At 39.6% G+C, this 26085-nt stretch overlaps 1 protein-coding gene across 1 annotated transcript; it reads right to left on the minus strand.

Moving 5' to 3' along the window:
- Positions 1 to 24543: 24543 nt before the first annotated feature.
- LOC127104145 (uncharacterized) lies at positions 24544 to 25878 on the minus strand. The gene has a single exon (XM_051041348.1). It carries the CDS (start codon positions 25876 to 25878, stop codon positions 24544 to 24546), a length of 1335 nt encoding a protein of 444 aa, XP_050897305.1.
- Positions 25879 to 26085: the final 207 nt, after the last annotated feature.

Genomic DNA, 26085 nt, shown 5'->3' on the forward strand with positions numbered 1-26085 from the left:
AAATCCTCGGCGGAGCAGGCATGTGTTCCTTGCAAAGCTATCTTTCAGATATCTCCTCAGCAGTAATTGCCTAGAGTAGTTGGTGAAGGGTTTGTTCCCCTTTTCATCCCTAGCATGGCACGTGTAGGTGAAGGATTCACTTCCGATTCCCTCAGCCAAGACAGTTCCTTCGGAGTTACTTATAGTTACCCCCAGCAGGTTGGCTTACAGCTCATCCCCAGTAGGGTTGCTTACAACAGAATATCCTTAGTCGGATCGCCTACAGTCCATTTCCAATGGAGTTGCCTGATCCTAGCTTGACATTTACATCCCCTCCATGGTTGAAGATTTCTTCCAGTATTGGACGACGATGAGGAATATATGTTATTTCCTTCCCCGCGGAGCAATTTGTTCTCTCTCTCCCCTTAGCATAGATGTTTCTCCAGCAGTTAGAAGAGAGTGTTTGATTGATGAGTCTATTTGGTGGTTGCTCCCCACAGAATTTCATATCATCCCCTGATAAGATCCCCGATAGAGTTCTTCTATGACAGATCTTATCGATATCTCTTCATGTTCCCCAGCTAAGACTTTGCCTATCCCCGGTGGTTGATAGTTGTGACCTTTGCTTATCCCCAGCAGTGGTCTTTGTCCCCAGCGGTGATTGGTGACTCTTGGTATTTGATGCTCCCCACCAGAATTGATTTCTCCTGTGGGCCCGGCCTTTTCTCTTTTGAGATGTTATACCGGATGTCTGTCCATTGATTCTTGGACCTATTTGTGTTAGATATGCCTGTTTGTCAACATTAATCATACATAAACCACACATATACATGCATAATTATAACATTCAGATATTCACGTTGCATTCTTTGCCATATATCTTTTCTTGTCATCTCCTGCTATTGGTGAAACATTTTTCCAAGCAGATGTATGTGTCTGATCTCTCCATATAGAGTCAGCCCCATAGGTAGAAAGTGTCCATCTTTCCTTCCTTATTCCCCACTGAGTTATCTCCTCGTGGATGATTATTGTTTTAGTTTCCTCCTCAAGTATGTATTAGGATGGAATTACTCCCCTGAGTTATATCCTCATTGGGTTGAGTCTTATTAATTGTGTCTTTCTAGTTTGTTCCTAGATTGACTCCTTTCTTGTTATTTCCCTGCAGTTCCCTGTGGTTTAATTGTTCAAATTGCTCAGTAACCAGTAATTGTCCATCTTTTCCCCAGTGGATTTTGTGGCCTTCTACCCAGTAACCGGTAGTTGTAAGTCCTATTTCTGTGGTTTTCTGCCCAATAACCGGTAGATGTAATCCCCTCTTTGTTGGTTATCTTTATCCAATATTCGGTATTGATATTCCTTCATTTTTTAGTATACCACCCAGTAACCGGTGATGTATCTCTTGGATGATTGTTTTTGTCAAGAAAATTATCCCCCGCGAGTCATCTTTCATTTACCCTCGTTGGTAATGATTGTTTCTCCCTTGGATTGGTCATCATTTTATACCCAGTAACCGGTATCCCGATGTCCTTTCTTTTCGGTCGATTTATCCTTTATTAACCCAGTAACCGATTGTGGATAATCTTCCATGCGAGTATGTTATCCACGTTCTGACGGTAATAGATAATATATCGCATGCGCTCTTCAGTCGAAGTCTTTTTCTTTCCCAGTTGAGTAAGATTCGTATTTCCTTGTGAAATCAAATACCCATCCTAAATTGAGTTTGCTTTTTCAGCCCTCCTTTTGGATGATGAGTGTCTTGGATATGTTCCCAATTCACGCCTGGTTTGTCACCTATTATATGCCCAGTAACCGATATCCCTGGTGTTCCTTCCTTCTGCTCCATATTATGACTTTTTGTCCCCTGTGGAGTCAGATTTCCTGAGTTGGGATATGCCTTTTAGGTCCTCCTCAGATTTTATTTCGGATGATTAATATCTCTCACCCTGTGTTGTTTCTCTCACCCTTATACTGGTGTTTCGATAACATGTTTCTCTTTGAGTTTATTACCCAGTAACCGGTAATATCTCGTTGTTTCTTCCTCAGCTGGTTCCTTTATTGATTTCCCCACTTGAGTCCGGATTTTTATCCGAAGTATCCTTTGTGGATAGTTTTGTTATATTGGCATATTCCCCAATACATGCATCTTTGCGTCAGCTCGAGTCTTTCCATCGATTTATTTTCGTGGAATCCCTTCGTGTCTCCCAGCAAGTTTTTAAGTCGTGACCTGCTCAAGGATTTTTACCCTATTTTCCCCAGAGTCTCTGTCTCCTTAGTAAGTGTGTTACTCCTATGGACTTTCGGTCTTTCTCTGTTTCCTCTTTCCTTTGTGGCCATATTTCCCCACAGAGTATTAATTTTTGCATGCATACATCTGCACCATGAGGTCTCTTAGGGACCAAAATTCGTCTCTTGGTTATTATTTAAGCCCATTCTACCTCGTCGAGATGAAGATTTTAACCTTCATATCTCCGGCTAGAATGACCTTAAATAGCGGCATCTGTAAGACCCTAATTTTGACCCTAAGATCCCTCATGGCATCATATCATTGCTCATTGCATTGCCTCAAGGATCATCGCATGTGTGGCTCCTTTACCCTTTCGATGGGACTTGTGTGAGTTGGTTTGAGACCACCAAGCATGCTTGAATTGTATATTATTTATTTTCTTATCTTGTTTACTAACCAAAAGCACAAAAATGTGTCACTAAGCCTTTTTGTTTTGAAGCTCAAGTGATCATGTGTGCCCTTGCTCCTACGAGGCTCCTAAGCTCAATGAAATGGCTAGATGAAGATGAAAGAAAGCCTGACAATGGTCCACAAAGCTCTCAATCATCATATATGTCTCCCAAGTATCTCAATTTGCCAATTTGATCAAGATAAACCAAAGGGCTTGAGGATTGTTTCCCAAGGAAACCCTAATTCAACTGTGCATTAAATGTGCCTTGCTCATGAAGCAACCTCAACCCATGATAAAACTCAATCAAGGTAAGTTCTTTAATTCATTATTTTATGCATATATGAGCCTATGTGATTATCCTCAATAATTCATTCATCAATATTTGAAGTTTGGCCTTGAGAAGTTGACCAGTCAAGTCATCTGACTAAACTGAGGATCACTGAGACACAACGTTTGATGTGTTTGTCAAATCGAGATGACCCCAAGAGACCAAATGTTATTAGGAACCATATGAACAACTTTAATGTTCATCAAAAATCCATTTGAAACTTGTAAGGTCATCATTCATTTCAAAACATTATAGGTCATTTTGACTGAAACCCTAATTCTGGGTCAAATTCCCAAGGACCTAACTTCCTTATTTTTTATTATTTTGAGGTGAGACTAATTAAATTGGAACGCTTAAGATGTCTAATTCAAATGTTATGTTGTACAAAATTTCATAATCCTAAAATAAATACATGTGATAAGACAAAACATTATAGGTCACTTTGGACCAAAACCATTGGATTTGAAAAATGTCCAACTTCAAGTGCCCATAACTTTCTCATTAAAAACCCAAATGATTCCAAATATAAGTCCAAATTGATCCTCTTTAAAATATCTACAACTTTGATGTTGGAGGTTTTTCCATTTGAGGCTTTCATCATTGACACAGAAGGGCTTGAAGTTGATCACTTTTGGTAAAAAAATTCAATGGGGACCTAGACATGTTTTGTACCTCAAACTTCAAAGCCAGTGTTCATAATTTTCCAAACTCCAAATGGATTTTTGCCCAACATAGATTTTGTTCCTTATGTCAAGTGCTTTCCAACCATTACTCACACCACCATGTTTGGATTTTCCATGTGTGACTTTCGAAGAGCTAAAGGTTTATGTCCAATTATGCAATTCACATTGAAACTTCAAATGCAAGAAAATGCCAGGCCTTGTGCATGTCCAAACCATATGCAAATGATCTCAGCTTGCCATTTCATTCAATTTTGGGCCTCACATACGCCTGTACAGGCCCATGCATGGAGGACCCAATTCTCATGCACACGAGCATTACACTTCCTTGCTTCCGCTCAGCTATAAATACATGGCCTTGCTCATTCAAAATTCAACCTCAAGGTGATCTGAAAGGCTGCTGAAGTGAAAACCCAACCTCACTCAAAGGAATTTCCATTTTCATTTTCCAAATTCAAGCTTGAATTTTGACATCCTTAGTTGCTCTTCAAGTCTTAATTCCTAAGCCTTGCATCCTCATTACCTCAAGATCAAATTGGAATCATAGGCTTGAAGAGATCGTGTTGTTTAAAGCTGCACTTCATAGGTATATCACTCAACTGTTTTGATCTAGATCTTGGTATACAATGTGAATTTCTCTAGTTTGAACTATTTTTTGAAGTCCCCGAGCAAGAGGCAGGCCAATGGTGGTCTTAATTTCATGATTTGAGACATTTCAGTTGGTGCACTTTGATCTTCAACCTCAGATTTCTCATTACATAGAAACATTGAGGAAGATCCAAGGTTACAAGGGTGATTTACATCACCCCAACTTCATTTTGTTACCTTATTTGTTCATTTTGGTTGAGGTTAAAAAAACCTGCGCGTGGTGGCCGGAGTTTGTTCTCTGGCCGGAGAAGATGGTGGTTTCCACCACCATCCCCACGTGGATGCATCATGTCCATCAGATCTTGTGGAAACGTTTTAATCCTGGCCATGTGTTATGTTTACTTATTTTAAATCCTCATGTGACGCGCTTGACCAAAGCCTTTCGTGCACCATCGCCTCTGACCCTTTGGATGATGCCACGTCAATTAATGAATCAGATCCAATGGGCGCTGATTTTTATTATTTTTCTATTTTCTGTTTTATTTCTTTTAATTCCTTTTAATTTCAAAAATTCATAATGATTTTATTTGAAGTCACAAAAATATGAGACCAATGGCAAAAAAAAACTTGAAAAATCTAGTTTCATAATCTAATTTTTAATTATTTTTGTGACTTCATTTAATATTTTTTGTGAATTACTTTGTTTTTAATAGTTTTTAGTTCATTTTAAATACTTTTTGATATCTGAAAATTCCAAAAATATTTTCTTAACACATATGGATCATGATAAGTCTATGAAAAATAGTCTCATCAATTTCTTAATTGATTTGAGATTTATTTGAGATTTTAATTCATTTATGTTATTTTTCTTTGTTTTTAATTGTTTTAAAATAGTTTCAGATTTCAAAAAATGTTGAGAAAATTTGTCAAACCTTGTTTGACCATGTTAGACCTATGATGATTCAATTGGACTTGTTGAAGTTGATTTGAATTAAATTTGAGGTTTGACCATATTTTGTCCATTTTAATTTTGCATTTATTTTAATTCCAAAAACACCAAAAAAAAATATTTGACTTGTTGACTTCTAATCTTCATTTCTTTTTTGTTCTACATTGGTTGATGATGGTTTGATTCACATTTTGATCGTTGTGTTTTGATATTTCATTTGAATTTTCCTTTTAATCATTTCATCTTCATCTCATATATTCTTTTTTATTTTGGCCAATGAGTTTATGATTTGTGGTTGGTCTTGACATATGAGAGGCTTAACCTTCTTGGATCCAAATCAAACTCAACTTGATCAAAGATCAAGTGAGTTGCTTTGTGTCCAAGATAGGTTGCTTCTTGGTCAAGCAAAAACACCTAAAGTCCATACAAGGCCTTTGCTCTTTTCTGTTGGCATGGCAAGTTGTAGGAGTTTGGCTTACTAGTCATGATCTCTAACTTGTGTTTATTTGCCTATAGTTTTATTGACCGGCCTCAGATAAGTGTGACTACTACATTAGTCCACTTACGATTGTTTAATATAGCTCTAAATTGTCTTATGACACACTAACATTAACTACTAACTACTAACTTTAATTCAAGCATTTAATTTCTTGCAATTTACTTTAATTCAATTTACTTTCTTGCTCATTTATTCATATTGCTTTTTACTTTGCTCACTTGAGCTCATATTTTATGTTTATGCCATTTTCCTTTTGCTCATTTGAGCACACTATTTTGTAAATATATTGTTGTCTTGTGTTTGTTTTTGTGATTGTTTTTGTGATTGTTTGTGTGAACCCAATGCAAAAGAAGAAAGGACTTAGAATCAGGACCTTACCTATGCTTAAAGGAGTTCAAGAGCAACTAGGTCTCATTCCTTTAGAATGCTAAATCTTAAAGTTGACTTCAAAGGACCCCTAATCTAAACTCATTCCTTGTCCATTCCTTTTATTGTGTTGTGAACTTTTTGATGTTTGCTCTTGTGTGATAGGGATTCCATCTTGAGCTAGTAAGAAGGACCATTGTCATGAGTAGCCAAGTTAAGAGAGACAAGCCAAATGGATATCCTAGGAGCTTGAATATAATATTTGTTTTGATTGCTTGTTGCTTGCTAAGTCCAAAGGAAAGGAGCATCTTGAATCATCTTTATGATTTCAAGAAAAGGAACTCCAAGGGTTTTATCTCTTCTCTTATCTTTGCATGTTTAGGACTAGCCCTTCTCTTCTTCTCTCCACTCTAACCCAAGCCAAACTCATTAATATGCAAACTTTGACTTTGTTTCAAATTAGAAACCTAGGCCTTATGCCTTTGATTTTTCAAACTCTTTTCTTTAATACTCATTGTGAATGAACCTTAAGTCAACTTTGACCTCATTTTGTAAATACACTTAACTTGTAAATACAACTCACTTCAAGTGATTTTTGTGGTTCCAATGGCCACCTTTGTTAAACTTTTTTCATAAACATTAGCCATAGGTTTGAGTTATCATAGTGGTTGATGTAAACCTCACCTTATCCTTAGTGATTGGACTATAAGTCTTCCATACTTATTATAGGGTTAACCCCTCACTAGTATGTTGAAGCTCTCCTCACATGGTGGATTGTTGGTTTAGGTTGAGTTTTCTCCCTTTGATAACAAAAGACCTTAAGGCTTTTGATCAAATCAATTCACCAATCTTTGAGATTTTTACCCCGAACTATGAGGTTTTGATCCTACCTTTATGAGGGTACGTAAGCAATGGGTTCATCCATTCAAACAACAAAATTGTAAATATGTATATTCTCTTCTCATCCCCCTAATCTTTTGCACATATTTTCACAAATACCAACCTACAATACACATTTGCAAAAAGGGCTCCCTTAGAGTACTAAGGATGTTTTGGGTGCTTAAAACCTTCCCATTTCATAACCAACCCCCTTACCCAGATCTCTAACATTTTTATTAGTTTTTTATTTGATAAAACTTCTTACTTGGATTTTGTTCGCTTTTTAGCCTTTCCTTTGGATAAATAAAAGTGTGGTGGCGACTCGAATTGTATGTTTACTTTTGGTTTAGTCAATAAATCCTAAGGTAACGAATACCCTGCTACAGTAGGGTACCAATTTTCTGATATGCTCCTTGTAAGGTATCAACTTGCTATCCCGATTCTCCCAATCACCCTTTACCTGACTTATTACCAGAGCTGAATCACTATATACCTCAATAATCTTGATCCTTAAGTCGATGGCCGACTTCAAACTGTAGATACATGCTTCATATTCAACCATATTGTTGGTGCAGTCAAAACACAATCTAGCGGCGAATGGAATGTGGAAACCGGTCAGAGAAGTGATAACAGCGCATATGCCATGGCCATGAGCAATGGAAGCACCGTCGAACACGAGCATCCGTCACGATCCTGGTTTGGGGCCTTCCTCAAAGCCTGGCATAGTGAAGTCTCTGATAAACATAATGTCTTCGTCTAGAAAGTCAAATCTCAACGGTTGATAAACTTCGACAGGTAGGTGAGCAAGGTAGTCAAACATAACACTCCCCTTTATCGCTTTCTAGGTCACATACTGAATTTCATACTCAGTCAACAACATTTTCCATCGAGCAATTCTACCAGTAACAGCAGGCTTTTCGAAGATATACTTTATCGGATCCATTTTGGATATCAATAAAATGGTGTGGCAAATCATATATTGTCTCAGGCGTCGAGCCACCCAAGTCAAAGCACAACAAGTTTTCTCCAAAAGTGATTATATGGTCTCACATTCAGTGAATTTCTTTCTGAGATAGTAAATAGCATGTTCCTTCTTGCCTGTGTCGTCATGTTGACCCAAGATGCAACCCATAGATTCATCGAGTACTGTGAGGTAAATAATGAAAGGCCTACCAGGAACCAGTGGTATCAAGATTGGTGGTTCTTGCAAGTACTTTTTTATTTTGTCGAATGCCTCTTGGCAATCGTCGCTCCACACAATCGATTGATTCTTTCTCAATAGTTTGAACATCGATTCGCAGGTAGCCGTTAAGTGCGATATGAATCTGGAGATGTAATTGAGTCGGCCAAGGAAACCTCAAACTTCTTTTTCTTTTTGGGGAGATGGCATTTCTTGGATGGCTTGAACTCTGTCGGGATCAACCTCAATACCCTTATGACTGACTATGAAACCCAAGAGTTTACCAAATCAGATCCCAAAAGTGCACTTAGCTGGATTCAGGCACAATTTAAACTGTCGAAGTCTGACAAACAATTTACTCAGGTCCACCAAGTGATCTTCCTCAGTTCGGGATTTGGAAATCATGTTGTCCACGTAAAACTCAATCTCTTCATGAATCATATCGTGAAAGAGGTTTACCATGGAACGTTGATATGTTGCCCCTGCATTCTTCAAACCGAATGTCATTACTGTGTAGTAGTAAGTTCCCCAAGGTGTGATGAAAGTTGTCTTCTCCATATCTTCTAGCGACATTTTTATCTGATTGTACCCGAAAAACTGAGTTGTATTATCAACCAAAACGTCAATATGAGGCAATGGGAAGTCATCCTTCGGACTTGCTCTATTGAGGTCTTGGTAATCTACACACATTATGACTTTACCATCTTTCTTCGGAACTGGGATGATGTTAGTAACCCACTGTAGATACTCAAAAATGGCCAAAAAGCCAGCGTCAAACTGCTTCTTAACCTCTTCCTTGATCTTGAGTGCCATGTCGGGTCTAGTCCTTCTGAGCTTTTGCTTGATGGGAGGACATTCAGGCTTGAGTGGCAAGTGATGTTCAACAATGTTGGTGTCTAACCCTGACATATCTTGATACAACCAAGCGAAGACATCAACATACTCGTGCAATAACTCTACCAACTCGGAGTGTACATGCTTGGCAAGGGATGCCCCAACTTTCACTTCTTTTTTATCAGTTTCAGAATCCAAATTAATGACATCCACTGGTTTTTTGTATGGCTGAATCTCTTTTGCTTCGTGCTCAAGGAGCCGTGCTAGTTCAGCTGGTAATTCACAATCTTCCTCACTGTCGTCTTCAGCTTGGTTGATTAGAAACCCAGATTTACAGTTGATTTTTTCCGTGTTGTAATTAATATTTTTGTTTGCACTGCATATGATGAGCTTATTTTAGTATTCTTTTTGAGAAAGTGGAAAAAGAAAAAGAAATCTTTTTCCATTTTGTTATTTTAGTGAAAAAAGTAAAAATAACTGAAAGAAAATGGGACACAAGTTTTGCATGCAAAAAGTAATTTTTATTTATTCACATAATAATTTTAAACATGGAGGCCCTTACAAGATATCCTCTCGTCTCGTGCGAGGACGAGGGATTGAGGAAACAAAATGCATTACGTTTTTTCCGTGTATACTATGGGAATCACATTAGCCGTCTAGTTGGGAAGCTTGAACCCTAGAGGACATCTGCGTATGAGGCTGGGCACATCTGGTTTGCTGCCGATGGATTCTCCAATGACTGCCACAGTATGATCGTTTTGAAAGCCGGCACTGCTGAATTTGACCGGGTTGAACTGTTTCTTTTTTGGGCTTGCCTTGCATGCTATTGGGTGATAACTGATACCACAACTGTCGCGTTTTTCTGCCATATTACTTTACCCCAACCAGGAAGCGGGACTTTCTCCAATGTTTGTTTGGCGTTTCTTACTGAGGATAGAATGGTAGCAGATGACTGGTCACAATTGGCAGTAGTAGAACTGACTTCTTGAAATTCTAAATAGTGGAGTGGAATCTTAATAATCCCTTCATCTGTATCAACATATCTAAATGATGAGAGTTCGCTAACCAATAGATCCTCTTCATCGCACACAATTACCAGCTTATCATCAATCAAGAACTTCAGCCTTTGGTGCAACATAGAGGTGACTGCCCCATCGGCATGAATCTACGATCTGCCCAACAAACAATTGTAGGTTGGGTTGATATCCATGACTTGGAAGGTAATGCTGAAATGGCGAGGTCCAACACAGATGGGCATATCGACTTCCTCGATAAACTACCTTCGGGAGCCATCAAAAGCTTGAACAATCAGTGCGCTGGTCCTCATCTCGGGTCACTTAAATTGTAATTGACTTAATGTAGATTTTGGCAATACATTAAGCAAAGAACCAGTGTAAACAAGGACTTGAGACAGAAGAGAGTTTGTGCACGTGACCGAAATATGTAGTGCTTTATTATGGGCATTACCCTCAGGAGGTAGTTCTGCTTCGTTAAATCCTAAATACCTATTGGCATTGATATTAGCAACCACGTCGTCAAACTGATCAACTGTGATATCTTGCATCACATGAGCAGCATTCAGAACTTTCAACAATGCTTTGTGGTGAGCCTCAGAACTCAATAGCAAAGACAAAATGGATATTTTGGAGGGAGTCTGGTTGAACTGGTCGACGATTTTGAAGTCACTCTTCTTGATCAATTTGAGGAATTCTTGGATTTCCTCAAAAGTGATACTCTTCTTGTGATCTTCAACTTGCTCATTCTCAACCATCGGCCCTTTACCTTTAGACACTTCTGATTCTGCAGCTTTGTTGTCAATAACATTCGTCGGCACTGAAACAGTTGTCTTGTCATGTTCGAAGTGGCAGGTACAGTTTCCCTTGCCAACGGAGTCGGAGTAGGAGTGACCTTCTCCTTAGGCGGGATAACTATGGGTGATGGAGACACCCTAGGAGTGTACTTTGGAGTGAATACACGGCCACTGCGAGTCATGCCTCCCTCTTCAGCGATGTTGATGATCTCAGTGTCGAGAATACGAATTTATTTTCCTCCCAAATACGTTGTTGTCTCATGATTCCGCATTGCCTTGGTGTTCTGATACGGAAATGGACTGGGAACATGGAAATGAATTGGCTGAATCCTCTTGGGAGGAGCTTCAACCTTTTTCTTCCTATACACAATGGTTATTGGTGAAGGTGATAAAAACAAGAAAGGGGGGTTTGAATTGTTTTAGAAAATAAAAGCTTTTTCAAAAAATAAGAACACGCAGAATTTTATACCGGTTTGCTTAGAAAACAAAGCTACTCCAGTCCACCCGGCCAAGGTGATTTCGCCTTCAAAAAGGACTTAATCCACTAATCTTGAAAGATTATACAACCAAACGTCTAAGAGAATGATCTCTTAGTCCTCTCAAGTATACAAACTACGTAGAGTCACTTGAGGAACAAAAACAATTTTTAGCAAAATAAATTTGTAATAGAAGGTGCTTCTAAGAGTAAGCAAGTATTACAGCAAAATATTTGAGCAAGAGTTTTCACATATGAGCAGCAGCTCGTGAAAATTGAGAGAGAATATGAATGACTTTTTCTATGCGTTGTTGTTGTCTCTCAATGAGGTAGGCTGTCCTTTATATAGTAGTGAGAAGGACCGTTGGAGTGATGACAGAATATTGGTCTTTGATGAGCATTCAATGTCATTACTTCTGTGTTTCTTGCCATAACCATTTTGTCTCCCTGAATAACTTCTTTCTTAAAATACTTCCTTTCCATATTGAGAAGTTCCTTCCGTTACTCTTTCTGGATTAGATGAATCTTCATCAGAGTCTTGTTATATCGGAGTCATGCGTCAGTAGGAGATTATGTTGAAGTTTCATCAGAGATTCTCAGAGTACTAGTCTTTTAGATCATCAGAACTAAGACCAGTAGTTGTTAGAGCTTCTGGTTTCTTTTTATTGTCTTGCTTTGCTCAGATTCGGAACTTCTTGGGTGCACTTCTTCCTCAGATGTGTCTGATCTTCTAGCACTTTGTATCTGATCAGTGTTTGTATCTGATAAAATGATCAGAGTCCTTTGTTGCTGTTCAGAGTCCTGCACACTTAGAAAAATTTCGTTAGGGTGCCATTTTTGGTTTCATCCTTTGTTATCATCAAAATCTTGGAATTCTATTGTAGAACTAATTTTGTTCTTACAATCTCCCCCTTTTTGATGATGACAAAACAATTTTAATTCAGAGATGAAACATTTAGATAAGAGTTTTTAGATTAGATGGAAGTGAGCTCCCCCTGAGATAAGAGTTCAGAAGTTCTTACCGGACCTTCCATGATATGGAGTTTCTAGCTACTCTCCTGCAAAATTCTAAGTTAAGAAGATTAGACACAATGTTTGCAGAGTTCTGATAGGAGTTAGATATGTTTTCATCAGATCTATTTTTAGTTCTCCCCCTTTTTGTCAGAATCAAAAAGACTTAGTAAAAATGACAGAGCAAAAGGATATATAGATATATTCACAAAGCAGGTACAAAAGCCAGAAACTTAGATAACACACAAGAATACAGAAAACAACAAGCAAATCAGAGCAACAAGAAAATCAGAAGAGCAACAAGAAAAAGGAAAAGAACACATAAGCAAGTCCTCGGTGCCTAAGGGTTTGGTGGTGGAGGCATCCTCTGGAGCAGCTGGGTCAGCAGATTCTGAATGTTGACATTTACTGAGTCCTGTTGATCCAATATGGCTCGGACTTCCTGCTGTTCTTTCTGAAGTTCTTCAAGAGTCTTTAGAACCATAGGGACAAAAGTGGAGGACTCCCCCTGAGTCAGAGCATCCTGTTCTACCCTGGTGGCAGACTCTTCAGCTAGGCGTGCTTCAACTTCAGCGGCAGCAACGGCATCAACTACAGCTTTGGTTCCAGCTTCCTTGATCCTTTGCAATTCTGCTTGCTTGGCTTTCTCTTTTGCTTCTTTGCGTGCTCGCTCCTCAGCTTCTCTGGCTAGGCGCTTCTGAAGTCTGATCTCAGTGTCTCTGATGAAGTCATTGCGGACTTGCTCAGAGAGGCCCTTTAGCTTAAAGGCTTAAGAGGTCATCCAACTAATCACTTTGTTCCTGTGTGTCCTTACAACGGAAGGATCGTCACTGATGCCAGAGTTGATGGTCAGAGACTTGACCTTGTCAACTGAAGCTTCTGCAAACACCATTATTGCTTCCTCAAGGGTTGGAAGGGTGTTTTCAGGTTTAGAGGCTAGGGGTGGAGGAGTGGGTGGGCTTAGGTTGAGTGTGGGAGTTTGTGGTTCAGCGGATGTATTTGGTGGGGGTATATCAGAGTTGGGTGGTTGTGTTTCAGCGTGAAATGTTTCAGATGGTGGAGGGTCAGATGTGGTTGTGTTTGGTTCTTCTGTGGGTGATGAGGTGACTTCTGGTTCATGTATGGATTGTGTTGGCTGTTGAGAGGCCAGAGCATGTGTTTAGAGTTGAGCCAGAGTTGGGGAGTGAGGGTCAGATGGTTCAGTATCTAAGGAAAGGTTATAGTAGGGTGGTGATTCTGGAGAGGAAGATGAAGAGGGTGAGGTTGTTTCGTTTATCATTTCTGCTTCTGAAAGGGGTAGAGAGGTGGTGGCTAGGTTAGATTTTTGAGAGGATTGGTTAGATGGTCTGGTGGTTGAGGGAGGAGTTTCTGAGTTAGCGTATATGGGTGTTGGTTGAGGGATAGAGGAAGCAATAGGCTTAACTTGTACAGAATGAGGGAGAGAAACAGACTTACCTGAAGATCCAGTCAGAGGTACTGGAGGTCTTGATCCAGAGGATTCTCCCAGCTTCACTTTCTTCGCCTGCTTCGCCTTCTCAGATGGTCCTCGTGGTCGCTTCATGAAGTCTGGAGGGCGTTCTGGCAGCCAGTCTAAGTTGAAGTCTGAGAACTCAACTCCTTGTTTTCGCAGATCATCTAAGTAATACATGACTACCTCTGGAGGGTCAATCTTTGAGAACAGACAGAGTTCATTTGGAATCTTTCTCTGATCTTTAAGAGCTTCCCAGGAGGTGTCCAAAGTAGGTTTGACCCTTACTTGATTCAAAATCCCCATGCTCTTCAGATTGCGGGCGTTCAGAGCTCTTCCAGTGTCGATCATCATGTCTTCCATGAGTCTGAAAGTAATCAGATGATCTACGAGACTGCTTTCAATTAGAACTTCAGAGATGAGTCTGCCCAAAGGAATGTAGTTTCTGGGCTTCATGTTTTTTCTGGTATCTCTCACGGAGTCTCTGGGATACTTGAAAAGGAGTTCCAGAAGGCAGAGCTTCAGACCCTTGTAGATGCAGTACAGGATGCACTTCTGGTCTGTGTTGATGTAGTATGAGGAGTTGGAAGCTGGGCGATGATGGATGGTGCCCAAGATGATCTTCAGCCAGACCCGGAGGTTCTGATGTAGTTCCTTGTTCTTTGAGTGTTTGCCTTCAGCGTTCTGTTTGAAGATAGTTGGCTTAATCTCATGGGACATATATTTTGCCCTAGGGTTAATGTTGTAAATTCTTCTTCCTCCATCTTTCTCCATGCCCAGAAGAGCAGCAATGGACTTCTCGGTGATCACCATCTTGACTCCCAGAACATAGGAGACGATGTAGTGATCGTCAGCGTCAGCGAATCTCCAAAATTCCTTAACCAGGTTTGTGTAAAATGGACCATAGAGACATTGGAAGTATTTTCCCCAACCTTGATTCTTCAGTTCTTTAGTGAGGTCAACACCGTTCCTTCGTATGTTTTCAAAATCCACCAGTGATTCACACAAAACTTCGAATTTCTCAAAAGGTGTTGCAAGGTGAATATGAGGCTCACAATCAAGAATGTGAGGTTCTTTGTAGATGGGAGTGGAGACGACACCGATAACAGCTGGGTTTGGAGTGCTTGAACTTGGAGCTTGCTCATTTGAGTTCATCTGTTGAGAGAAGTTATACACTGATTGTTGTTGAGAATCCATGAAGATTATTGATGAACTGAGTTGAACGTTGAAGACTTTGAATGCACGCTGCAGGAATGCCTTGAGGGAGAAAGGAACTTGCAAGAAGGTTAAGAGTGTTTGTGAGAGTGAAAAGTGTGCAATGTATGAAGAGAAGAGTTTAAATACCTAAATTAGGGCGCATGCAAAACGACACACAAAACATGAGTTTAGCACAAACACCAAGTATGCACGTTAGAGGGAGAATGATTACAACTCATAAATGATGTCTAATCCCAACAGTCGGTACACTGCTCGAGGAGATCTCAAGAGACTGTTTCTTGATTACTGGTAGACAGCTGTCTAGAAGTTCCAAGGTCAGACGCAAGGTGCTCCACGTGTTTGCTCTATCTAATCTTCAGGAATACCAAAGGGTTGATTCCTGGAGATTTCTAACTCAGATGACTTCTAACTTGGTAGGAGTATCAGAGTCAGATGTAGAATCCACTTTGTTTACATCGAAATCTTATTTCGCTAACTCAGAGGCACATTTTATTCAGGACAATTTTCAATGTGCAGATTCTTTAAGATGAAGAGCAATCTATCTTCATCAAGAGGTTTGGTAAAGATATCAGCCCATTAATGGTTTGTATCAATGAATTTCAATATTACTACCCCTTTCTGAACATAGTCTCTAATGAAATAATGTTTTATTTCTATGTGCTTAGCTCTGGATTGCAAAATAGGATTCTTGCTTAAACAAATGGCAGCATAATTGTCACAAAAGATAGGAATGTTACTCTCAAAGATTTGAAGATCCTCTAGTTGATTCTTCATCCAGAGCATCTGGGTAGTGCATAATGATGCTGAAATGTATTCCGCTTCTGCAGTAGACAGGGCTATGGTTGATTGTCTTTTGCTGGCCCAGGATATCAGATTCTTTCCCAAGAGCTGACAATTTCTAGATGTACTTTTTCATTCCATTCTGTCTCCTGCGTAATCTGTATAACAAAAACCAGATAGTCTATACTCTGATGTTTTCTCATACATCAGGCCCAGGTTAGGAGTTCCTTTCAGATATCTGAGTATTCTCTTAACGGCTGTTAAATGAGATTCTCTAGGTTCTGATTGGAATCTGGCACAGAGACAAACATTAAATAGAATATCAGGACGTGTAGTAGTTAGACAGAGAAGAGAGCCTATCATACCACGATAGAGCTTCTGACAAACCTTTTGACTAACTTCTTCTTTTTCCAGAATGTAAGTTGGATGCATGAGTGTCTTGGCAGGTTTGCATTCCTCCATTTCAAATTTCTTCAGAATGTCTTTTATGTATTTACTTTGATAAACATAGGTGACTTCTAAAGCTTGATTGATTTGAATTCCTAGAAAGAACTTTAGTTCTTGCATTAGGCTCATTTCGAATTCTACCTGCATTAGCTCAGAGAATTCTTGACATACAGAGGAGTTAGCTGAACCAAAAATGATATCATCAACGTATATTTGGCATATCATGAGATCATTATTAATGTTTTTACAGAAGAGTGTAGAGTCAACTTTCCCTCTGATAAAATCGTGTTCCAGAAGAAAATTACTTAATCTTTCATACCAAGCTCTGGGAGCTTGTTTTAGTCCAAATAAAGATTTTTTAAGTTTAAAAACGTGTTCTGGACAATTTGAATTTTCAAAACCTGGAGGTTGATTGACATACACTTCTTCTGATATATACCCATTAAGAAATGCACTCTTCACATCCATTTGATATAGTTTAATAGAATGATTTACAGCAAATGAAACAAGTAAGCGAATAGATTCTAACCTGGAGACTGGGGCAAAGGTTTCATTGTAGTTAATGCCTTCTTGTTGACTATACCCTTGAGCCACCAGTCGAGCTTTGTTTCTGATAACTTCTCCTTTCTCATTTAGCTTGTTTCTGAACACCCATCTGGTTCCGATAATATGAGTGCCTTTAGGTTTAGGAACAAGGTCCCAGACGTCATTCTTTGTGAATTGATCTAGCTCTTCTTGCATGGCTAGAACCCAGTCGCTATCTTGAAGTGCCTCATCAAAGGAAGTAGGCTCGATCAGAGATACTAGTCCTAGAGGAGTTTCTTCAGGTACTTTGAAGGTTGACCTAGTTCGGATAGGTTCATCCTTGTTTCCCATAATCAACTCTTCAGAAATATTGAGGCGACTTTTAGCTTTCTTTGGGATTGCTGGGGATTTAGTTCCTTCTGAAGTTTGAGTAGCAGATGCTTCAGGTGCTTTGATCTTCTCGCCAGAACCTGCAAGAGTAATCTCCAGATCTGCAAGTTTCTCAACTAGCTTTGACTTTTCAGGGTCAAGCTTATCATCAAATCTGGCATGAATTGATTCTTCCACAATTTTGGTTTCTGTATTGTATACTCTATAGCCTTTAGAGCGTTCTGAGTATCCTAACATAATACCTTTTTATGCTTTTGAATCAAACTTGTTCAGATGTTCTTTAGTATTTAGAATAAAGCAAGAATATCCAAAAGGATGAAAATAAGAAATGTTGGGTTTTCTTCCTTTACACAGTTCATAGGGAGTCTTCTCCAGAATATGTCTTATGGAGATTCTATTCTGAATATAACATGATGTATTTACTGCTTCGGCCCAAAAGTGCTTAGCCACATTTGTTTCATTGATCATGGTTCTGGCCATCTCTTGGAGTATCCTACTCTTCCTCTCTACAACTCCATTTTATTGGGGAGTTCTAGGGCAGGAGAAATCATGGGATATTCCATTAGAGTCAAATAATTCCTCAAAAAGTTTATTTTCAAATTCCCCACCATGATCACTTCTGACTCTGATGATTTTAGAGTCAAATTCGTTTTGCACTTTGGAACAGAAGCTAGTGAATACAGAGTGAGACTCACTCTTGTGCTTTAAGAATTTTACCCATGTCCAGCGACTAAAATCATCTACAATAACTAGTCCATATTTCTTTCCATTGACTGATGCTGTTTTCACAGGACCAAATAAATCAATGTGAAGAAGTTCCAGAGGCTTAGAGGTAGAAACAATGTTTTTCTTTTTAAAAGATGATTTTGAAAATTTTCCTTTCTGACATGCTTCACATAGAACATCTGAAGAGAACTTCAGCTTAGGTAGACCTTTGACTAGCTCGAGTTTATTTAGCTGAGATGATTTTCTCATGCTAATATGGCCCAAGCGTCAATGCCATACCCATTGCTCTTCATGAACAGACATTAAACATTTTACATTTTGTTCTTTTAAATCCGAAAGATTTATTTTATAAATATTGTTTTTCCTCTTGCCAGTGAATAGGACAGATCCATTGTTTTGATTTATGGCTTTACATGTTTTTTGATTAAAGATTACATCATACCTGTTATCACTTAATTGACTTATTGATAACAGATTATGCATTAATCCTTCTACATAGAGAACATCAGATATAGAGGGAAGAGTGCAATTACCAATAGTTCCGGAGCCTGTGATCATTCCTTTCTGATCTCCTCCGAAGCCTACGAATCCAGCATCTTTAAGTTCCAGTTTTTGGAACATATACTTTTTTCCCGTCATGTGTCGCGGGCATCCAGAGTCCAGGTACCATGACTGGTGTTTTAACTCTGCTGCATAAGATATCTGCAACATAAACAATCTTATCCTTTAGTACCCAGAATCTTTTGGGTCCTTTCTGATTAGTTTTCCCAGAGTTTCTTAACACTTTGGGTTTTCTAGCATTATTAAATCGTTGTGCTTGTGTATGTGTATAGTGATAGGAAAATGGAGATTTAGGTTGGTCATTAGTAGAAGTTTTATCTTCACTAGGATCATACCCAATTCCTCTTCTATTGTTCTGACTGACCCCATAAATCATGGATTCCATTCTGCTTCTCTCTATCCCATTTTTCAGAAACTTTTGAAAAGATTTTTCAGATTCATAAATTATTGTGTTTGAAGTTTGTGGAGCTTGAGATAATGCTTCTTCAAGTTTTGAGAAATTTTTCTTTGTTGAATATCTTTCTAATATCAAGGTTCTGTTTTCATCTTTTAGTTCTAAAATTGTTATCTCAAGTTTACCACATTCTTCTAGAGTTTCTTCAAGCACATCTTTTACAGCCTTAAATTTTTGTTTGAGTTTCTGATATGAGTTTAGAGTTTCAGATAGGCATGATTCTAGGTCAGATCGAGAAAGTTCAAAAAATACCTCTTCGGATTCAGATTCTTCATCTGAAGTATTCTTGGAGGTGGTAACCATGAGTACCACATTTTCCTGTTCATCAGAGTCTGATTCTGATGAGTCAGATTCACTATCGTCCCAGGTAGCCATCGGTCCCTTTTTGGTTCTGAAGGAATTTTTCTTGAAGTTCTCTTTTCTGGAACTGTCTTTCTTCAACTTGGGGCATTCATTTCTGTAATGACATGTTTCCTTACATTCATAACATGTAACATCTTTGTTAGATTTACCTTTTGAGGTTGATTCTGATCGATCTCCTTTGGATCTTGGTTTTCTGAAGTTATTATTCCTTTTTCTCCAGAGTTGTTTTACTCTTCTGGTCAGAAGGGATAATTCTTCCTCATCGTCAGAATCTTCCTTTTCAGAGTCATCAATGTCTTCTTCTTTGCCCTAGAAGGCTTTGTTTCTGTCAGACTTGCGCCTTTCAGATCTGGACTTTAGTGCTACAGACTTGATCTTCTTCTGAGGCTCATCTTCCTCCAGTTCTATCTCATGACTTCTGAGTGAACTGACAAGTTCTTCAAGGCTGATGTTGTTCAGATCCTTTGATAGCTTTAAGGCTGTGACCATGGGTCTCCACTTCTTTGGCAAGCTTTTGACTATCTTTTTGACATGGTCCGCAGTTGTATATCCTTTATCTATCACTTTGAGACCTGCAATTAGAGTTTGAAATCTAGAAAACATTACCTCTACAACTTCATCATCCTCCATTTTGAAGGCTTCATATTTCTGGATTAGAGTCAGAGCCTTTGTTTCTTTGACTTGAGAGTTTCCTTCATGAGTCATCCTCAGGGAGTCAAGTATTTCTTTAACTTTTTCCCTGTTGGTGATTTTTTCATATTCATTGTAGGATATGGCATTGAGAAGTATCGTTCTGGATTTGTGATGATTCTTGAATTCACGCTTCTGATCATCTGTCATTTTGCTTCTGGGAATGGCAACTCCAACATCTATTACAGGTGGTATGTATCCAATTGTGACAATGTCCCAGAGATCAGCATCGTAGCCCAGAAAGAAACTTTCAATTCTATCTTTCCAGTAATCGAATTTCTCTCCATCAAAGACAGGAGGCTTAGCATTGTAACTATCTCTTTCATTGATGTTGGCCATAGTTTTTCTCATTCTGGATCTCTCTACACAGTTAAGTGTTTGATTAGAAAATCAATAACAGAGCCGAAGCTCTAATACCAACTGAAGGTGAGAAAAACAAGAAAGGGGGGTTTGAATTGTTTTAGAAAATAAAAGATTTTTCAAAAAATAAGAACACACAAAATTTTATACTGGTTCGCTTAGAAAACAAAGTTGCTCCAGTCCACCCGGCCAAGGTGATTTCGCCTTCAAAAAGGACTTAATCCACTAATCTTGAAAGATTATACAAACAAACGTCTAAGAGAATGATCTCTTAGTCCTCTCAAGTATACAGACTATGCAGAATCACTTGAGGAACAAAAATAATTTTTAGAAAAATAAATTTGTAATAGAAGGTGCTTCTAAGAGTAAGCAAGTATTACAGCAAAATATTTGAGCAAGAGTTTTCACGAATGAGCAGCAACTCGTGAAAATTGAGAGAGAATATGAATGACTTTTTCTGTGCGTTGTTGTTGTCTCTCAATGAGGTAGGTTGTCCTCTATATAGTAGTGAGAAGGACCGTTGGAGTGATGACAAAATATTGGTCTTTGATGAGAATTCAATGTCATTACTTATGTGTTTCTTGCCATAACCATTTTGCCTCCCAGAATAACTTCTTTCTTAAAATACTTCCTTTCCATATTGAGAAGTTCCTTCCGTTACTCTTTCTGGATTAGATGAATTTTCCTCAGAGTCTTGTTATATCGGAGTCATGCATCAGTAGGAGATTATGTCGAAGTTTCATCAGAGCTTCTCAGAGTACTAATCTTTTAGATCATCAGAACTAAGACCAGTAGTTGTTAGAGCTTCTGGTTTCTTTTTACTGTCTTGCTTTGCTCAGATTCGGAACTTCTTGGGCGCACTTCTTCCTCAGATGCGTCTGATCTTCTAGCACTTTGTATCTGATCAGTGTTTGTATATGATAAAATAATCAGAGTCCTTTGTTGTTGTTCAGAGTCCTGCACACTTAGAAAAATTTCGTTAGGGTGCCATTTTTGGTTTCATCCTTTGTTATCATCAAAATCCTGGAATTCTATTGTAGAACTAATTTTTTTCTTACAATTGGTTCAATTACTGCAACTTCTTCTACCACCCTGGACGTGGAGAACTGTATCAGACCCTGATTCATCAGCTTTTGTACACAACCCCTCAGCTCGTCGCATTTATTTGGATCATACTCACATATTATGCAATCATCATGTATACCTGCTAGAAACCCAAACTGCTCAAGTCTCTTCAATACAACTGGTAGTGGAGTCTTTACGTCTTCGGCCCTTAGTACAAATTCAGTAGTTTCCTATTCGACTACAATGTTGACTGCTACACCACCGTGATTTGGCAAGGGATTCGTCTTCACATTAGGGTTTTCCTCGGAGAAGGTCAGGATCTCCTAGTTGATCAAATTTTGGATCTTGTATTTGAGGGCCCAACAGTCCTCTGTGGAGTGCCCTATGAATTCAGCGTGATAAGCACATGAAGCGTTGGGATCATGCTTAGGACGGAATGGAGGAGTGGCTGCAGGTATTTCTTTTGGTATGATATCCCCTACATGAATTAGATATGGCACCAATTCTGCATACGGTACCAGAATCTTGTCAATCTGGGGATGATTACCAAAACTATTCTTGTTGTTCTGACCTCGACCTTGTACTTTGTTGTCACGATTGTACTGTTGATTCTAATTTCTCTGAGCAGATGTTGATTGTTGATTACTTTTTTGTGGTTGATACTGAGATGGAGGTTGTTGATACTGAGTTGAGGCGACATACGGATACAGATAGTACAACATAGAGGTCATCGGAAACTGATATTGGGGGTGGGCACTTGCCGTCACATCATTTGCTTCCCCCTCCTTCCTCTTTGCGAAGCCCCCATGCGACCTCTTGTTTGTTTTTTGCGGAGTGGTTGTATCTGTGATCTTTCCTGACTTCAACCCATTTTCTACGTGTTCGCCGATAGTTACCATATCTGCGAAGTTTGTAGACGAACTTCCAATCATCTTCTCATAATACAACCCTTGGATTGTACCCATGAAGATATCTACCAGTTCATTATCAAACAGTGTTGGTCGGACCCTAGACGCCATCTCGCACCAACGCTGAGCATACTCTTTAAAGGTTTCATTGGATCTCTGCACTTGATTCTGTAACTGAAGCCTCATCGGAGCAATGTCAATGTTATATTTATATTGTTTCAGGAAAGCCTCGGATAAGTCCCTCCATGACCGGATCTTTGTGTGTTCCAGACCCATGTGCCAATCCAGAGAAGCTCCGGACAGAATGTCCTGGAAGCAATGGATCAACAAGTCATCATTGTTAATATACGACGCCATCTTCCTGCAGTACATGGTGATATGAATATGAGGACATTTAAACCTTTGTATTTTGGAAGATCTGGCACCTTGAACTTTTGCGGAGGCACCACATTCGGAACTAAGCACGGATCTCGAGCGTCAATACTAAAAGTTGAGAAACCCTCAATAGCCCTTATTCTTTCATCTAGCAGCTGATAATCCACAGGTCTGGCCGGATCAATAGCGGGGAGAGCGACCTGAATGGCTGGTCCAGAGGTTTCAAAAGCTATCACCTGAGCAGGCGCATTCTGCGGAGCAAACAATATTTATGGTGGATTGGAGAAACCAAGGGGTACTGTCTGAGCGGCATGCACGATGTGAGGATACTGCCCTCCAGCCTGAGCATTGGGAGCCCGAGGTGCCCCTGTCTGCACATACTGGAGTGCATGATTGGTGGGTGCATAGGTCAGCATAGGTACAAAGGCTGCCCCAGGATAACTGAAGGGAGCGGCTTGATTGGTGCTCGCAAGTTGAGCAACTTGAGTAGGAACCTGAAAGTGGAGGCGCGGGCCCCGGTATTCACCTTCCGCGTCGGGAGTTTCATTAGGGACCTGGCCTTGATTGTCCTCGGGGTTGACAACATCAACCAGAGGATTCTGAACAGTAGGTATACCCTACGGGAAAACAGGGTTTCCAGCAGCATTAGGGGCAGTGAGAGTCGGATGAGGGAAGAAAGCCCCCCTTTGGCAAAGTGAGCAGCAAAATTTTGGGGCATTCCCCAAGGGTAGGCAACAACAAGCCTATTCATGTTAGCAGGGACCAGTTGGCGGTTTCCAGTGGTTGGTACTACAATCTCCACCGGAGTTTCGATGGTAGCACCAGCAGCAGTAGCAGTATTGGTCACCCCAACAGCATGGGTGACTTTGTCATCAGCAAGATTAGCAGAGGCATGAGCCCTCTGAATTTGGAAGAGTTCCAAGATGGCCTCCATGTTCCATTGAAAGAGGTTCATTCTTCCCTGGACTTGGGTGAGAGATTCACAGACAATAGTGTTGTCAGCTTCAAAATCAGCCATGATCTTGGATTTGTTTGCTCGGGTGAAATGGTGATGACGAGTCGTCATTTTTGTTGCGGGAAGATGGAGGTGGTAAGCATTTTGTTTACTGGAAGCTTATGACAGATAAATGCGCGAATGCATGCATGTATGCAAAAAAAAATGATATGTGCATATTTATTTGTGTTACATTCATTTTGGTAAAGGAAGAAATTTCCAAGGAATCCTTGAGTTTGTTTATCAACATAAGCAAATACAAAGCATAAAGAGAGATAGTTTGTGAAGCCAATAGCCAAGAAACTCTTTTATTCATACATCAAGAAAGTGGAATACAAGTACATATCAATAAGCTTCCCATTGGGCTACAAGAGTCTCAACATCAACCCTATCAGATATCAACCTAGAAACAAGAGTGAAATGCCAATCAAGCCCAAAGGGCATTATTCAGAAACATCTAGACAACAACTCCTTATAACAAATCTGAGAAGTCTGGATGGCTTATTCAGCGAACGGGGTCAGGCGTGCACTCCTTTCTCCCAATACCATGCTTCCTTCGGGTGGTAGATCGTGATCAGGTTCACCTGAAATGCTTCTCACAAATGCTTCCTTCTGGTTGGGGAGATTTTCAAGATGTCCATTGTGTTTCTTCAGACGATCATTCTCTTGTTCGAGTATGTTGGTGCCTTCAAGGTTCTTGTGTGATTTTTCTTATAGCTCGCGAATCTCCTCAAGTCTTTGGTTTAGCTCATACTGATTCTGGAGAAGAGTGACCTATAACTGCTTGGTGCGGCTTTGCTCATCCTTCATCCCTTTCTTGGAAGCTTCTAGCTAGTCTCAGAGCTTCTTGGTTCATTCTCTATAATTAAGCTATGCTTTGCAAGCCTGGTATTGAGTCTCGGCTAATTGTTTCTTCTTTGCTGTCAAACTAGCATATGTTCCCTTGAGTGTATCACCCACCATTATTCATTTGAACACCTCAGTTTGCACTTCGTCATCTGCTTGGCGCACCCTAGCTCTTTTCTGATTCAAGTTGAACTTCAAAGTTTCTTTCTCCAATGAGATTTTACCAAGTATATACTTAAGATCAGTGTTCTCTTTCTCTAGGGCCTTGATAACTCTTTTTAGCTCATCGATCTCATAAGTTTGATGGATCATTGGTTCTGAGGGCTTGATGCTCATGGACGGTTCAAATGGAAATGGCAGCAAAATCTCATTGACCCTATCTTTTACCAATTTGGTGTAAGCTTCCTTGGAAATGCAATTCTTCTTACCCATTTTTGCTCTCCCTTGTGTACAAATTGCTACCCAAGCCTTGACGATCTTCCTGACTAATTCTGGATCTTCAACATCTTCATACAAGACAAAACCTTCTACACCTTTGAGATGAGGCTTATCTACCATGGGGTATCCCAATTGTCGTAATGCCAACCTCGAATTGTAATTGATTCCCTCTTTCTTACCAAGAAGAGGTACATTAGGAAAATCACCATAGTTGAGGATGAGTTTGACGCTGTCGTAGATTCGAGAATACCAGAAGATGTCTTCAGCGTTCAAGGGCATGATCCGCTGAGACCATTTCAAATTGTCTTTGTTTTCAACGAAAGGGCCTTTGCTGGGTAGATGCGAAATAAACCATCTATACAGCAAATGGGTACCACAGACGATGGTTCCCTTCTTCTTCTGGGTCCTCACGTGGATGGAGTAATAAGTATCAGTAAGAAGAGTGGGAATAGGGTTCTGAGTTAGAAAGATGTGAATAGCAGCCAGATCCATGAATTCTTCCATGTTCGGAAACAATACGATCCCATAAATTAGTATAGCTAGACTGGCGTTGGAGGCAATCCAACTCCCAGCTTCGACGAAGGCAACGACTTTGTCTACTAGAAACTTTGAGGTGAAGCCATGAATTCCACCTTTAGGTTTCAAGTTTAGCTCCACTTCCTTCTTCCCTATGTGGAGGGCTTTAGCAAGGACTTGATATTTGGGGAGTTCCTTAGTGGGAACATAAGGCATTTGGTTCTTGATCTTAATACCTAGAATATGTGAATACTCTTCCAATGTGGGTGCCGACTGGTAATCCTGGAATGTAAAGCATCTCAATGGAGGGTCGTAGAATTGCACCAGAGTGTGCAAAATAGTGGTATTGACTTCAATGTTTTGTATTCCCAAAAGGTTGCCATAAGACGTCTTGAAGTCATCTTTGTTTCCAATAACTAGACGTGCCCCTAATCCTCTCAAGACAGTCAGCTGAGGTTCCACGAACTTGTAACTGTGAATGCTTATCCTCTCGGGATTCATGCTTTGTCTCGAATGCTTAGTCAACAAACTGGCCTCTTGGATTCCTGGAGAAGAAATGCATATGCAAATTTTTTGTCATGATGAATGATAATGTAATGATGGAATGATATAAGTCACGCATATTCAAAACTCTGATACATTCTGAATAATCTGTATATGCCATTCGTTGTAGGTTCAGAAGTTCGATGCAATATGAGTATCAAGGTA

This window comes from Lathyrus oleraceus, chromosome 7, assembly GCF_024323335.1.
Source record: "Lathyrus oleraceus cultivar Zhongwan6 chromosome 7, CAAS_Psat_ZW6_1.0, whole genome shotgun sequence".
NCBI classification, from domain to species: Eukaryota; Viridiplantae; Streptophyta; class Magnoliopsida; order Fabales; family Fabaceae; genus Lathyrus; species Lathyrus oleraceus.